The sequence below is a fragment of the Cyprinodon tularosa genome, unplaced genomic scaffold, assembly GCF_016077235.1.
Source record: "Cyprinodon tularosa strain WSP-4 unplaced genomic scaffold, ASM1607723v1 ctg404, whole genome shotgun sequence".
NCBI classification, from domain to species: Eukaryota; Metazoa; Chordata; class Actinopteri; order Cyprinodontiformes; family Cyprinodontidae; genus Cyprinodon; species Cyprinodon tularosa.
In genome coordinates this window covers 962,673-978,568 of record NW_024039124.1, presented here as the reverse complement: position 1 = coordinate 978,568, position 15,896 = coordinate 962,673, and the positions used below count along the sequence as shown (strand labels likewise).

The 15,896-nt window shown below is 39.3% G+C and overlaps 1 protein-coding gene across 3 annotated transcripts in view; it reads left to right on the top strand.

Annotated features, from left to right (window-relative positions):
- Positions 1–15,896, top strand: part of dapk1 (death-associated protein kinase 1) — an 86,366-nt gene that overhangs the window by 47,885 nt on the left and 22,585 nt on the right. For all 3 annotated transcript variants that reach the window (XM_038298260.1, XM_038298262.1, XM_038298261.1), the window contains exons 9-17: positions 3,224–3,269; positions 3,372–3,461; positions 4,848–4,940; positions 8,204–8,323; positions 9,360–9,458; positions 11,512–11,610; positions 14,072–14,170; positions 14,268–14,465; positions 14,786–14,983. In XM_038298260.1, coding sequence (XP_038154188.1) covers positions 3,224–3,269; positions 3,372–3,461; positions 4,848–4,940; positions 8,204–8,323; positions 9,360–9,458; positions 11,512–11,610; positions 14,072–14,170; positions 14,268–14,465; positions 14,786–14,983 — 1,042 coding nt within the window. The remainder of the gene's footprint in view (positions 1–3,223; positions 3,270–3,371; positions 3,462–4,847; positions 4,941–8,203; positions 8,324–9,359; positions 9,459–11,511; positions 11,611–14,071; positions 14,171–14,267; positions 14,466–14,785; positions 14,984–15,896) is intronic.

Here is a 15,896-nt window from a genome sequence, read left to right as displayed (position 1 = left end):
GGTTTTTGTATGATATTTTGTCTGATAATTTAACATAACTTGTAAAAACTATATAGAAATTTTAAATGATGTGCTTATTTATTTAAAGGAACATTTATCAGTGACCCACACATCGGCTGCCATTTCTTATTATTAGAGGATGTAGAACATATCAGCAGTAACATCACTATCTGCCAGTGTTTTTCATTTGGAAACATATCGGTCTGATAAGTAAAACTGGGCTGAGATATTGCTGCCCAGTTTTGGTTTTTATTTCAGGAAGAGGGAAGGGTTGGTCATGTGGTGTTTGTTTGATCATGTGACAGTGATGGTAATGTAGCAAAGGATTGTGGGTGTTTATCCAAAGCAGAGAAGAAGCATTAGCACTGTGGTCTGTTTTTCATGGTGTCAGAAGGGAATTGCTGTATCTACGATACCATACCAGTAAATATCGATTATGAGTGGCAGTTCTAGAAAAGGTGTTTTTCATTTGGCATAGAGAAAAAAAAAAAAAAAAACAAGTTTAAGGGTCATTTAGTATATCAAGTGGGCCACAAAGCCCAGGTTGCACACTTGTGATCTAAAAGAAGAAAAATGTAATTATGTTTTAGTGCAGCTGAAGCTTAAAGCTGACTTTAATTTTGAAATAATTGTTTTAATAAACTGTTAAGCCTAAATATTAAATTGGTTCAAGAGACGAATCAGTTACTGCCTCTTCTGTCATCACATTTTATCTAGGGCTGGGCGATAATTTTCTGAACCTCAACCTAATATTTTGATCACAGTTTGTTTTGAAACTTCAGTTTTGGAGCAACTATTATGAAAACTGTAATAAATTTGTCTCTTCCAGACGTGTAATGGCAGCATATCCTTTGCTAGACAAGAATCAATTGCTTGTGTGATTGCTTTTCTCCTCTAACAAAAATGGCCTCATCTCGGCATATCTACAAATCTTGACAGGCAACAGTTTCCAGCCTTAGCTTCAGGATTGCTCATTATTATTGCATCTCCACTCCGACAGCATAAACAGCAACACCAAAGAAAAAGGTAGACTCAAAGTGGCTGTCACCCACATGGCCTTGTTCTTCTTCATAGGTATATTATGGTGGGTTGCGTTTGTAATGTTGCATTACCGCTACTGGATTATATTTGGATCGTAAACTGGGCATTTGTGATCAACATGCACTGTTGATCACCGTAATAGACCTGAAATTCCTCATAATCATTAATCATGACGATGTAATCGCCCAGGCCTACTGATTTAGTAATACACTGCAAAAACTGATCGTAAACTAAAAGCTTTTTGTGAAATAAGTGTATTTTCCATCAATTTGAGCTGTAAATAAGATCTGCCAAAAAAATGAAAATGTTTGTCCTTGGAATAAGATGATTAGATATAATGTATTTGTTTTTAGAACAGGCACCATGCCTAGCTCTACAGAGGCACTCAAACCTGCTGGCCTTTGCCTAGAACCATATTCGTATCCATATTCATGCATCCCTACTATTTAATAAACTATCAGCACCCCCTGGTGGTCACATGGTTATCAGCTGAATCATGTAGTCATTGGTTTGTATTGTCCTTCTGTTGGCAACACCTTGTGTTACAAAGGTGATCTGATCTTCCTTGGTGCAGACAGAGCATCTGCATTGAGTAGCATGAGATCAAGTGACATTATTGGCCGAAATGTTTCTTCCAGTGTGAGTGGTAATTATGGCAGTCGCTGGCTGTGGTGTACAAAAGATTTGGTTTTTTCTGGGTAGTTAAGCAACCCACGGGCCCCAAAACACCACTTTCCTTTGGGGTCACCCAGAGGTAGAAATTCATCCTTCATCCTGACTGGTTTTTCAAAGTTTAAGTTGTTTATAGGTGTTTTTATTTTCGCTTTTATGTAGATTTTGGCAGGTTTAGGCAAGAACCTATTTACATTAAACCATTAGCTGTCTTGAGGTGATTGATGGCTCATCCTCCTCATTTGAATATGCTCTCAGTATTTCCCGTTTTGATTAGTATTGCACCGATACCAGTATCTGGCAGATCCCCAATCCAGCACTAGGGGTGTGGGAAATAATCGTTTTGGCGATATAGTGATATTCGGCTGCCCAATATAATATCAATCTTTAACTTCTTAGTATCGATTTTCAAAAAAAAAAAAGGTTACATAAAACATTGATGGGAAAATGGGCTACCTCTGCACCACCACTCTGGCAGAAAGCGCTGTGGAGCCCTTTAACTGTGCGTGCAGCACCAAATCTGTATTTGAGGCAGTCACAGTGAAAGAAAACCCCAAACAACATGGATAACAATACCTAATCAATATTTTCTGATGAAAATATACAGCGCTTGCTGTTTTATCTCATCATTTGATTTTGATAGCTGGGGAAAATATGACAATATATAGTGATACTGCAATATCGTGATAATATCGTATCATGACCCAAGTATCGCGACATGTATCGAATCGCAACACTCATGCCAATACTCACCTCTATCCAGCACTGTGTTATCAGTATCAGCGAGTACCAACAAATAGGGCACGAATACCATTTTGAGAGCGAAAAGTTTACTCGACCATTCTCACCCATTCCAGGTAGGCAATAAAAAGTTCTACTGTATTCACTTTGTATTCGTTTTTTTCCTGCTTCACAAAGGTAGGCAGCAGCTTGAAAAAGCCATGATAGTAATTATTTTACATTCAAGTAGTGTGCACTTCTTTATATATATACACACACACACACATCAATTTAAAACAGATGGCATCGGCATGGTATCGGTATCGGCCGATACTGCACAGCAGGGGTATCGGGTATCGTTATGGGGCCAAAAAATGGCATCGGCGCAACACTACTTTTGATGAGTGGTTAACCTCAAAAGGCCTCTGTGTCCCATTTCATTTATAGCAGAATTTGACTGTGAATTTAGGAATTTTAAGTTCTAGACAGGTTGGTTGATTAAAAAAATAAAAATAAAGTAGATATTGAAAATAATGATTTGATTACCGTACATGTTTTTATAAAACCCGAGTTAAGAGAAGAAATAGAAAATGACTTTTAAAATACCCGGTCATGGTAAAGGTAGAGGACCCTCAGGTTTATGTCCATTCCATGGATGATGGTTAAATCTCCTCTCTTGAAATGAAAAGAATATTACGTGGTTAAAAATGCATTCTTTTTATATTTGTATTTGGAAACACTTTCCCCTAACACTGCCTTTATTTTATCTCTTTGATTTCTCTTTACCCAGAAAGAGAATGACCATTCAGGACACCCTCCAGCATCCATGGATCAAGGTTGGAACCTGCTTTTCCTTAGATAATCTTTCATTTAAAACTATTGAAAACATAAAAAAGTGTATATTTTTCTAATAAGCTAATATTGAATTTTCAAATCAGCCAAAAGACACTCAGCAAGCGCTGAGCAGGAAGGAGTCAGCAGTCAATATGGAGAAGTTTAAAAAGTTTGCAGCTCGAAGAAAGTGGAAGGTGAGTCATTCAGTCCTTTGTGCTGTTCAAATCACACAAAAACCATGTGGGATCAGTGGGCTCCCCCTCCTGCTTAAAAAAACTCTTAGATTAAAGCTGATGAAGGCCCTGTTTGCTGTTGGCTCAGCTTATCATCTGCTTGCCTGTTTTGATTCCCAGAAACAGAATCAACAAAACATCAAGACTGGATTCAATAAATTTCTTATCCATTTTTTTCATTCCTGTTGTATTTATCTCTCTCCTGCTTGGGCAGTTTATCTAGTTTGGCTTTGCAAATACCTACATTTTAAAGGTAGGTATCCTATTAACTACATTTCAAGCTATATAACATGATTATAAAGGTCCTTATACTTGATTAGTATAATCAGGTGTAACATCAACTATTTAAAATGTATAAACTCACAGATAATGAAATAACTATGTTCACATTCAATGTTAAAATGCCAGCCTGCTGCCTCATAAAACCTAAAGAGATCCGATGCTTACACATCCAGTGAAAAACAGTGCAACCCAGTTTTAAAACAAAGCTGTTATGCCTTTATTATTTTCTTATTTGCATCCATTATCCGATGTCACACAGCAGGTCCTGATGCTGAAATCTGATATTTGTATTTTGCATGGTCATTTGTAATATTTATAAGGTACTGCCATTGGACCTCTGTCTGAATGATTCAGGCCCAAAAGCGAGCCATGTGTGCAGAAGTAGAATGTAGACATCAGCAGCACACTGTTTAGAGAAGTACTGATGAATCCCAACTTCTCTGTGTCATAATTTTGACATGGAGCAGTTGAAACAGACTTCATTATGAACAGGTCACATATGGGCGGAAATAAAATCTGATTTGGGCTGCATTGCCTGCAGAGAAAATTGAGCTAAGAGGTCAGGAGTACCTCATTGTGTTAAAATATGAATGTGAAAAAAATCTAGTAAGTTAATATTCCAAGCTCAGTTTTTAACTAGTTGGGTTCTGCATCCCTTACAATTTGTTATGTAAACTCTAAATGCAAATCAAAGATCTTTACTAGCTTAGCCAAAGTTCAGGAATAAGCTCTTTGCTCAGAGGACATAATATCTCTCTTAGCCTTTGAGCATTTTTAGCTGGGTGGTTTTGGTTCATGTTATAAAAATGTTGGACACTTCAGGTATATTTTAGGTCTGGTCTCTACTTAAGTATAAAGTTCATGAATTCATAGTCTGGAGATGAAACCAAGTGACTTCTGCAGTGGGTCACCAGGCTATGCAGAGCAGAAACAGACAGCAAACAGAGCAGAAAATCAATCTCCATGCCTGATTCTCCGGCCGTTAGCATTCTCCCCAATATGACTTGACATGAACTTGTCAAAGTTCTTGCTCATGAGGCAGTGCTCTTTTTTTTTCTTCCTCAGCAATCCGTCCGACTCATCTCCTTATGTAACCGCCTGTCCCGCTCCTTCCTGTCCAGAAGCAACATGAGTGTGGCGCGCAGCGATGACACGCTGGTAAGCTCTGATTTTACTCCTACTTCCTTTATGTGGCTAACAGCACATGGTCAGATGGGCCAGGCTTTTTACCAGCATTACATCTGAGATCCTTATCCAAAGTCTGGAGTTTCCGTGTTTGTGCAGCTGGTGACAGAACATATGTTACTGTTATCCTCATCAATCTGCCTACTGCTTATACTGGGAAAATTAAAACAAGATGAGATAACTAAGTTAGTTTTGTTAAAGTGGGTTTACTCATTAAGACCTCCTGCTCTGGTGTTTCCACTCTCTGACTTATAATTGATCTCCTCCTTATTTCCCCCATAGGGCCGCAGGTCATGGGTTTGTTGACCTGTTGGACTTGGAAGTGCTTTTTCACAGCGTTCAGCTTGTAGGAATGTGGGTCCACTGATATGGACTCAATGAATGAGTCAGTTTGTAAACAGACAGAATCACACTAACTCTTTAATGATAATGCTGTTAGAAGCTTAATTATTTACAGAACGTTAACCATACACCAAAGCCAGACCAGAAACTTCCTTATGTCTCAGGTCCCACAGTGGTGTGGTTGTAATTGTAGCGCCCCCTATAGTTTAGTCTCAACTGCAGCTGTAGTATTTGCTCTGCCCAGGATCATTAGCTTTGATGACTGAACAGGTCAAGGTCAAGAACTGAACTTAAACACCAGAGAGAAGTGTGTTTAAGCATAAACGATCTGCTGTAAAGTTTCTCCTCAGACTAAGAGGAGACATATGCACCAACAGGCATCATTAACAAACATATATTAGTTACTAAAGTAAAGACATTAAAAGACTGTGTACTCTGATTAAGCTCCGCTTTGCTTCACATTCCTCTTAAGGCTCCAGTTTTGACTTAATAACTTGTTTATTTTTTTTTAGCTCAATTTTTTCTTCCACCCAACTTTCCATCGGTATAGTTGGATATTATACTTTTTGACATCCTGGATGGTGTAAGTCACTTCCTGTTGAATTCCTGTCAGAAGTCTTTCATTAAAGATTAGAGAGAGACTGTAATAATAACCTGTTATACACTGCTCAAAAAATGAAGGAAACACATAAGCAAAACCATATAACTTGAATCAAATCAAACTTCTATGAAATCAATCTGTCCATATAGGGAACAACATTGATTGACAATCAATTTCACCTGTTGTTGTGCAAATGGATTAGACAACAGTTGGAAATTATTGGCAATTAGCAAGAAACATTCGATAAAGGAGTGGTTCTGCAGGTGGGACCACAGACCTCTTCTCAGTACCTATGCTTTCTGGCTGATATTTTGCTCACTTTTGAATATTTGTGGTCCTTTCACACTCATGGTAGCATGATGCAGACTCTACAACCCACACTAGTGGCTCAGGTAGCACAGCTCATCTTGGATAGCACATCAATGCGAGCTGTGGCAAGAAGGTATGCTTTGTCTTTCATCGTAGTGTCCAAAGCCTCAAACCACTACCAGGAGACAGGCCCGTACACCCAGAAACGTGGAGGAGGCCATAGGAGGCTAACAAAACAGCAGAAGGACTGGTACCTTCGCCGTTGTGCAAGGAGGAACAGGAGGAGCACTGCCAGAGTGCAGACCACAAATATGCATGTGTCTGCACATACAGTTAGAAACCAACTCCATGAGGATGTTATGAGGGCCTGATATCCACAGATGGGGCGTTGTGCTCACACCCCAACTCCATGCAGAACACTTGGTATTTTCCACCAGTATTGGCAAATTCGCCAGTTACGTCCTGTGCTCCTTAAAGATGAAAACAGGTTCACACTGAGCTCGTGTGATTGATCGAGAGTGATCTGCTGCATACAACATCCTTCAGCATCATTGGCTTGGATCAGTAATGGTGGTGGGTGGCATTTTTTTGGAGGGCCACACAGCCCTCCGTGTGCTCACCAGAGGTACCATGACAGCCATTAGGTACCAAGATGAGAACCACAGACCCCTAGTGAGACTATATTGTGGTGCTGTTGAAACTGGGTTCCTCCTAATGCAGGAGAAATCTACAACTCATGTGGCTGGAGTTTGTCAGCAGTTCCTGCAAGATGAAGGCATTGAAGCTATGGACTGACCCGCCTGTTCTCCAAACCTGAATCTGATTGAGCACATCTGGGAAATCATGTCTCCATCCAGCCACCAAAGTTATGTTGCACCACAGACTGTCCAGGAGTTGGTGGATGCTTTAGTCCAGGTATTGGAGGAGATCCCTCAGGAGACCACCCTCCACATCATGAGGAGCATGCCCATGTGTTGCAGGGCCGTCATACAGGCCACACACAACACTGAGCCTCATTTTGACCCATTTGAAGGATAGTAAATCAAAGCTGAATCAGCCTGTAGTGTGTTTTTCCACTTTATTTGATTATCATTGAAAGTTTTGATGTGATTTTGTTGTTAGCACATTCAACTTGGTACACAATATTTAAGTATTCAAGGAGAATATTTAATTAATTAATATCTAGGATGTGTTATTTGAGCACTTCAGTGATATCTTACTTATTGAGATGAGCTTGTTTAGGTGGTTTTTACCTCTTAGGTAATCAACATTCTTCTCATATTTTTATTTGGTGCAGGATCCTAAGCATAAAAGGATGACAGTGGAGCATGATTTAGACAGAGCAGTGCATCTTCTTATCCTATAGAAACAAGGTTGGGGTGTTTGTGCCAGATACAAACCAGGAATTTTTGTTTTCCAGTTGCTGCTTCATAGCCAGTTATTTCCAGCTTCTGATAAGGAAGTATAGAATATAAAGTTACTGATAACTTAAAACCTAGAAATTTTAGGGTTTGGTAGTTAAATATATATATTTTTTATTATTATTGGCAAGCAGAAGATTGAGATATGTTTTCCTAACGTATATGAAAAAGGTTTAGACCTCCCAAAAAGCTGGAGCTGCTCCTTCTTGTTTTTGTTTCCGAGCTGCTGCAGTCTCGCCTCGCACAGCAGGAAGGGTCTGTCGAGGAATGTGGCTGGAGCGTCATGCTTGGCTGAACTAACGCCACATTAGCCTTCTCTCCTCCATCCTCCTCATCTTTGTGCAGCAGAGCATTACAGCCAGTTTCTAAGCTTTACAAATACATTTCAGGTTAAGGTTCTTGGGCCACATGTTTTTTTTTTTGCTTTCTGTCAAACAGCGCTGTTATCCCTTGTGTATTCATATCTGAGAGTGTGATGAAGAATGACATCCAGAAGGTGTTATTGTTGTGTAAACAATTAGAAAAGTCACTTAACTCTTTTTCCCCCCCTACATACTAAATAGGATGAGGAGGACTCCTTTGTGATGAAGGCCATCATCCACGCCATAAATGACGACAACGTTCCGGGGCTGCAGCATCTGCTCGGCTCATTGAACAGTTACGACGTCAACCAGCCCAACAAGGTGACTCTTCTCAGAGTTTAGTCTGAATTGATAAAACCACCTGACACAGCCATGACAGTTTTAGTTTGTTTTATTTTTTCTGCACTCAGAAGTTAGATTTTTCCTTTTTGATATTAAATATGGCTAGTTCAAATAGTTATCCATTTTATCAACATGCTGGGTTGTGCAGCCTTAGTGATTGGAAAGATGCTGTATTCTGCTTGTTGCTTCTAATAGTTAACCCTGCATCAATTTGCAAATCCCTCAGGTTTTCCGACCCACAACTAAAATGCGTTCTGAGTCGAGGTTCAGACGTCTGAGGCAAATTAAACTGAAGATTATGTCAGCAGGAGGAGTAAAACTGTGTTTGTTTGGTTGAGAGCTCAGAAGGCAGAGGGTAGCTTTAGAAATCCTTAATGAATTGTTCTGAAACATGATTCCTCCTGGACTTCCTGTGGGATGCAGGGCTGCTGCTGCTGTCCACTGTTTTAGTAAACAGTTTATTATGACGAAGCTCAGCCTTCCTTCCTTCCTTCCTTCCTTCCTTCCTTCCTTCCTTCCTTCCTTCCTTCCTTCCTTCCTTCCTTCCTTCCTTCCTTCCTTCCTTCCTTCTCTCTCTTTAATATTAGATCTGTTTGTATACTTCATCTTTTCAAATATCCTGACAGGACTAAGGAGTCAGGAGAAAGACATTTAAATCTGCTACGTTGAAACCTTCCTTTGCAGAATTCAGATGTTATCTCTAACTCCATGAATATGTTTATGCAGATTGTTAAACCTTAACATATATTTTTTTCATTTTGCCCTCACTTTTTTGTAAATGTGTTGCATTTGAATAAAAGTTGTTGGTGTTACTAACATTTAGAGAGATGAGGAAGAGAGAATATGCTGTATTTGGTTTCAGGTTGTTCAACAGAAAAAGGTTTTTTAAAAACTTGAAAACAAAAAATAGAAATTCTCCTGAACACAAAGATGGTTTCTCCTGTTTTTTTCCTCTGTACTAACAGCCTGGATACCACCAGATAAAACTAAAATCATGAAATGTTTTGTAACACAGCATGGGACACCGCCGCTCCTTATTGCAGCAGGCTGTGGCAACATTCAGATCATCGAGGTGTTGATGAGGAAAGGTGCCGAAATCCAGGCTAATGACAAGGTAAAACCTGTTCATTCTGATTCCAGCTGTGCAGGTTATTGGACACAAATTGAATGCATTAAAATTGCAGTGTGGAGGAGTGAAGAGAATCTTCTGCAAATATTTCTGTCAGACAGTCTTCCCTAAATCAGACAATCAGAGAAAATAAATGAATTTGGTTTTATGTCATGTATCCTGTTGAGGGGCAAATAAGTTTGCATATTCCTCAGACATACTGGTGTGTATAGTTCAAATTAAGTACTTACTGAGACATCTCAATGAGGTAAAACCGGATTGATGTGCATTTGAATAATAAACTATGCAAGTTTTCATCATTGGGAACTATGGGAAATCTCAGTATTTCAGCCACATTACATGACAGGTTTATGGTTAATCTTTGTTTATTTCCAGTTTTTATTTTCTAAACTTTAGGGTGTTTAGAGAAAAGCTGGGATCCAGTTGTACATTCTGCAGAGATCTGAAAGAAAAACACAATCTGCATTTATTGTGATAAGTGCTCTGGTTTAAACAAAAGCTTTGATTTGTTCTGCATTTCCAACTGTATTCTATATCTTATTATTAAGGCATGGAATCTTTAGGTACTTTTGAATTTGACTACAGTGTGACTGTTACATTAACCTTTATGTAATACATACAAACACCACTGATCCTATCTTCTCTGCAAGAGATGATGTCCTGAATCAACAGGGGTACAGAGACAAAAACATCAGAGCTTTTCCATTGCATCACATCAGTCCAGGGACTCATCCTGAATGGATTAGCATCAGTTTACAGCATGGTTCAAGGAAAATTAAGCCAAATTTCATTACACTCCACTAATGTTGCAGTTGTAGTTCCCGTCATTTTATATCTGAGGCGCTCTTTCTTTTAGATTGAGTCAGTTAAATGATTGTTAGCAGATTGAGGTTAGGAAAAATTAGGCATTCATTGGCTGTTGAAAATGAACAGTATGCTCTGATCATCATCAGCGAGCCTCTAGATTATTTAGACTGAACTTTCATCTGTTCCTGCTATTCCCTGTGCAAAACCAGTTCTGATGTAGGTTTAAAATCATTGTTGTTTTGAAACACATTTATTTTTAGTTATTTTAATGGAATAGAAGAGTTGATTTTTATCCCAGCAAGTACACAGCACTAGTACCACTGGTAGTGGAAGAGACCCGCAGTCATAAAGCTGCCGTCAGTGTGCTGTTCTGAGCCATTGTGACCAAAGAGGTCAATTCAATTCAGTTTATTTATATAGCGCCAAATTCACAACACGTCATCTCAAGGCACTTTACAGATCATACAGTCAAATTGATACAAAGTTTTCTATCTAAGGAAAACCAGTTGATTGCTATGACTCATTGACTCAAATACAATCCCTCACACATCCATTTGTTCATCATCTCTAACCAGAAACCTTTTCTTGAAACAATATACAGTTTATTCATTAAGCTAGCTAGGTGTTTTTAACAAGCTTGTAGGCATTGATCTGAGTTACGCCTTGTTTAACCGTCTGCCCCTCAGTCCCTGGCTGGATAGAACTAGTCTGGTTGTTCTTCATTAATCTAACCAGTTTCTTTTCACTTAAAGGTAACAGTTTGGGTTAAACGGTTGAAACCTGGACATGAGTGGGAGAATTGAGAGAACAAGGAAGCATGCTTTTACCTTTTTCAATGGCCCCAACTCTAGTAGAAGGCAATGGACAATGTTTAAATGGTTAAATTTAACCCTTTAATATTTTGGAAAAAACAGAATGGATAAATGTCTGGCCAGAATTTCTTCATGAGTTTGCTAAAGGCTCTAAAAAGTAGGACAGTAGGAAGTCAGCATCCTGTGGGTGAAGCCGTTTAGTGATAATGATTGGGTAATAGATGTGCAAATTAAACACGCAACCAGAGATTTGCAGCAAACTCCCTTGTTAACCGTTGCCATGGCAGCAACTAGACTATAGCACTCCTGAATGCAGGATGTCTGCGCCTCCCTAAAATAGTCCCAGGTGAAACACGAGTTATTTTTTTTTCTGAATATCTTTGGAATCAAATCTGGAATGTTCTCTCTACAACCTCCAGAGCGGAGCCAACGCTATCTACTACGCAGCCAGACACGGCCATGTGGGGACCCTGAAATTCCTCCATGAAAAGAAATGCCCTCTGGATGTCCAAGATAAGGTGAGTCAGCCGCCCCCCCCTCACACATTAAAGCTAACATCCTTACTACTACTCCAGCTACTCACCACCTCCCACCCAACAGACCTCGGGAGAAACGTTGCTTTGAAAATGACCACAAACGCATCCACAATAAGGCTTCACACACCTGAAGAGAAAAGCAGTTACTCAGGCAATTTATCTGCTTATTTGTTGTTGCTATAGCAACAGGAAAAGATGGAGCATCACTGTGTGTGTGTTTGTTTTTGATGCTGCTGCCATGGCTTGATTACACAGAGCTCACTCTGGCACAGAATATCCCAAAAGCAGTTTGCAATCTATCAAAGGATTTTAGGCGCCAGTGTCCTTGTCTGTCTGCGAGTCCTCGTCCAAGAGACCTCAGCTAATCTGCACTCCAGGCTCCTTCCTGTTTATTGTCTTGATCCTGTCCAGGAATCATTAAACTTTCATTGTGTTTTATTACGCTGTAACTTTGAAATGACGAGCTGAGGCATCTCTGTCTGATCAAAGAATAGAAACACTGATTCTCACCTCTTATCGTAACTTGAACTTTTAAGCCTTTGTACACTTTGCAGCCATAAACTGGTTTATCCTAGCAGGATTTTAATGTCTACTCCATAAATGTGAACTAGAAATGAATAGAAACTTTGTAGAACAATGTTTCACTGCGATTAAAGTTTTAAGTCTTTTTGCTTCCAACTCTTGTATTATTTTAGGCTGAGATTTTTTCCAGTTCTTTGCAAAATGTTTTCTCATTTACAAGATTTTCTCACTTTGCAGCAAGTCCTGCTGCTAATATATATTTGTTTTAGCTCCGGACTTTGACTAGGCCATTTTTTTAAATAATATGCTTTGATTTCTTTAATTAAAATCATTTTATTGTAGCTTCAGGTGTTTGTTTAATCATAAAAAAACCCACTGATGTATGAGTAAAACTTCACCTTGTTCCTCTGAGGGGTGTGTTAGAGGGACGCGAAGGTGGACTGTACTGATTAACTGGTTCCTTTTTATTGACTTAGTTTTATTTAGAATTGTCAGTCCTAATTAGAAGTACAGATTTTCATTAAAGAAATGCTAATGAACTGGTAACAACAGAACGGTTCATCTCCAATGTTTAGAAATCATTTTATCCCTGATTGATTCAAAGGACTGAGTTTTGCTTTCTAGACATGAAAAAAGATCAACATGTTTAACCTTTATAGTCAAGTTTGATAAACTAATAAAGAAATAAGGGATGACTCAAGACTTTACAAGGTATTTAAGTCCATTACATTTTATTTTAGTGGCTTCTTTTCCCTAGACAACAAACTCATGGTCTTGGTTGTAGTTTCAGAGATACTCTTCCCTTTATTAACAAAGAAAGTTTATAAAAACATTTCTAACAAGTCATTTATAGATGTCTAAAGGTTGCTATAATTCTGTTCAATTAGGTTTCTTTGGAGAAACTAATATTAAGACCAAGTTCAGTTTCATGAAATATCCGAACTACGGTTGGAATATTATCATTTATAATGAAAATACCAAAGTTCACATAATGGTGATGTATTCTTTTTATTTATTTTTTATGGGTGTTATTAACAAATTGCTTTTGTTAGAATTAAACAGAGGCCGATACATTATCTGTCAGATTTCTGCTTTTTGTTGTTTTTTCTTCATGCATCTGCTGATCAATTATCACATTCAGCAGCTAAGTCTTGATCAGATGAAGCGCTGCGCTCTGCTGCTTCCTCCCTGTACTTCTGTTTTTAATGGTTGTTTAAATTTATTGATAAATTTTTAATTTTTGTCAAAATTAAGGCATCTGTAACATTTGCCATTTTGTTATTTTTATCATGCAAATGGAGGAAAAAAGCAGTATCAGCAGCACATTTAGGGGATCAGATGGGCTGATGTCAAAATGACCTGTATCAGTTGATCTCCAGTTTAAACAAGATCATTTATTAGAACTGCTGCAAAAATATAGGCTTTTCTGATATTGTTACGCATATTGATTCGTTACTCATTAATTTGCGGTTGTGGATCTAAAGTACGGGCAGACTAGTTGAAGCAATACTGTTGAATATGCTAATTAGACATGTTATCCCCCTCTGGTTTATATAAAAACATTTTGAAAGTAAACTTGTGTTAGTAGAGTCGTGTTTCCACATGCTCCATGCAGTGTGTTTCTCGAACTTTTCATTAAAAAGGATATATAACCGTACAAAACTGGAGGATTTGATGTTTTTTTGCTTTTTTTTTTTGCAAGAAATGCTGCAATTATGTCCTTTTTAATGTGACAAATTGTAGACTCATGAGTTGTACAGACTGTTTTATCCGCTTCTCTGGAGTGAGGAGAGACGATGAATTTCTATTTGTCTGCATGGACATCAGCAACATTTGTACTGTGCTTCAAGTGAAGAGAATGTGATCTGTAAAACACAATCTGAATTTTGTAATCCCTGGATTTGTTGCTTTTCTACTCCAGTCTGGAGAAACGGCTCTTCATGTCGCTGCTCGCTATGGCAACGTCGATGTGGTCAGCTATCTGTGCAGCATCCGGGCCAACCCAGACCTGACAGACCGGGTGAGGGCTTGCTCCTCTATGGATCAAACATGATGAATTAAATGGTCATTGGAGAAGTAGAGTTTGATCTTTCTTCTGAATTATAATCCCGAAACAGGAGCAGGAGACACCGCTCCACTGTGCAGCTTGGCATGGATATTCTGCTGTGGCCAGAGCGCTCTGCCAGGCAGGCTGCCATGTGGACGCCAAGAACCGTGAAGGGGAGAGTGCGCTGCTGACGGCGTCTGCTCGGGGCTTTGTGGACATCGTGGAGTGCTTGGTGGAGCACATGGCTGACCTTGAGGCCACAGACAAGGTGATGACATATTCAAGGGCTTTAAGTTTTAAGCTGGGTTATCCACTTCTTCCTCAGTATCCTCCTCATTATTTATTTCTTTCCACTGGAAATTATCCAGGTATTTACGGCCATCAATGAATGGCAAAAATTCCAAAACAAATTTAGACTAACTGGTCTGATTAGTTACAAGAAAACGACAATGGCTTGGTGTGATAACGATGCTGCTGCTCACACATAAACACCTAAAACCTCAGAATCAGTCCCACATATCATCCGTGTCTATTATCACTGCTCAGAAGGTTCGCTTCATTCAGTGTTTGTGTCGTTCTTTTCTATAGGACGGACACACAGCTCTCCACCTGGCCGTACGTAGGTGTCAGGTAGAAGTGGTCCGCTGCCTCCTCAGACAACGCTGCAATCTGGACCGACAGGATCGCCATGGCAACACGCCCCTCCACATCGCCTGCAAGGATGGAAATCTGGCTATCGTCACGGCGATGTGCAACGCCAAGGCAAGCCTCGACCTGCCCAACAAGGTGAGCGAACGTCTGCAGCAATTCTCCCACACTGAAGGACCTCAGACTGGAATTATCCGTCTGTTTGATTACAATAAATTAATATCTGATCAATCAAAAAAGGCTTTGAAATCGACAAAAACATGAACATCTTTGGTTAAGTTTTTGTGGTGGAGCTTTTACTTCTTTTTATTTCCTTCACCCCCACCCTTCCTGTGTCAAAATAAAAGATCAAACTGCTGTGTCCTCTTATTCTGGATTCTGCAGCACAGCTGTATTGAAATCAGGCCAAATAGTCCTAAAACATGGGGATGAATACAGACAAGAAGCAGATGTGCTTTACCTTTTTAAATACTTACAGTTTAGTTTTTTATATCGATCTGGTGGCGGTACAGAACCTAAGGATGTGACAGTCTTTTCTTGGAAACCTATTAAACCTGTTTCTTGTACCTTTGTGGCATTAAAACCTTGTTCTGATGTTCAGTATCTAAAGAAGGCTCTTGCATATCTGATACAGGAGCTCGCTTTGCTTTGCCAGGCACCTCTTCCCACACGCTGCTGATCTCACTTTCTATTTCAACACCATCCATTTTAATTTATTCTTCAGATGGGCTTTTCCCAAATGCTGCTTGCAGTCAGGAACATTTCTGAGCGTAGTTCAGTGAAGTGGTCCATATCTGCCAGATCTGTTGTGATTTATGCATTATTTTCCCTTCTTTCAGACGTGTCTAGAGCAGCATAACACATACTATCTCACACACTCTGTGCCTCGGTTTGTGTTATCTGTCAGCTGGAAAAAGTTGAGCAGATAAATAAGCAGGAGGGAATGGAAAATGTCTCGCCCTGTTTACGGAGTCATAGGAAAAGATGGATGCTCAAATGTTTGTTCAAACTGGGGTTAAAATGCTGCTTATATCAGGGTTTATTTTGGATA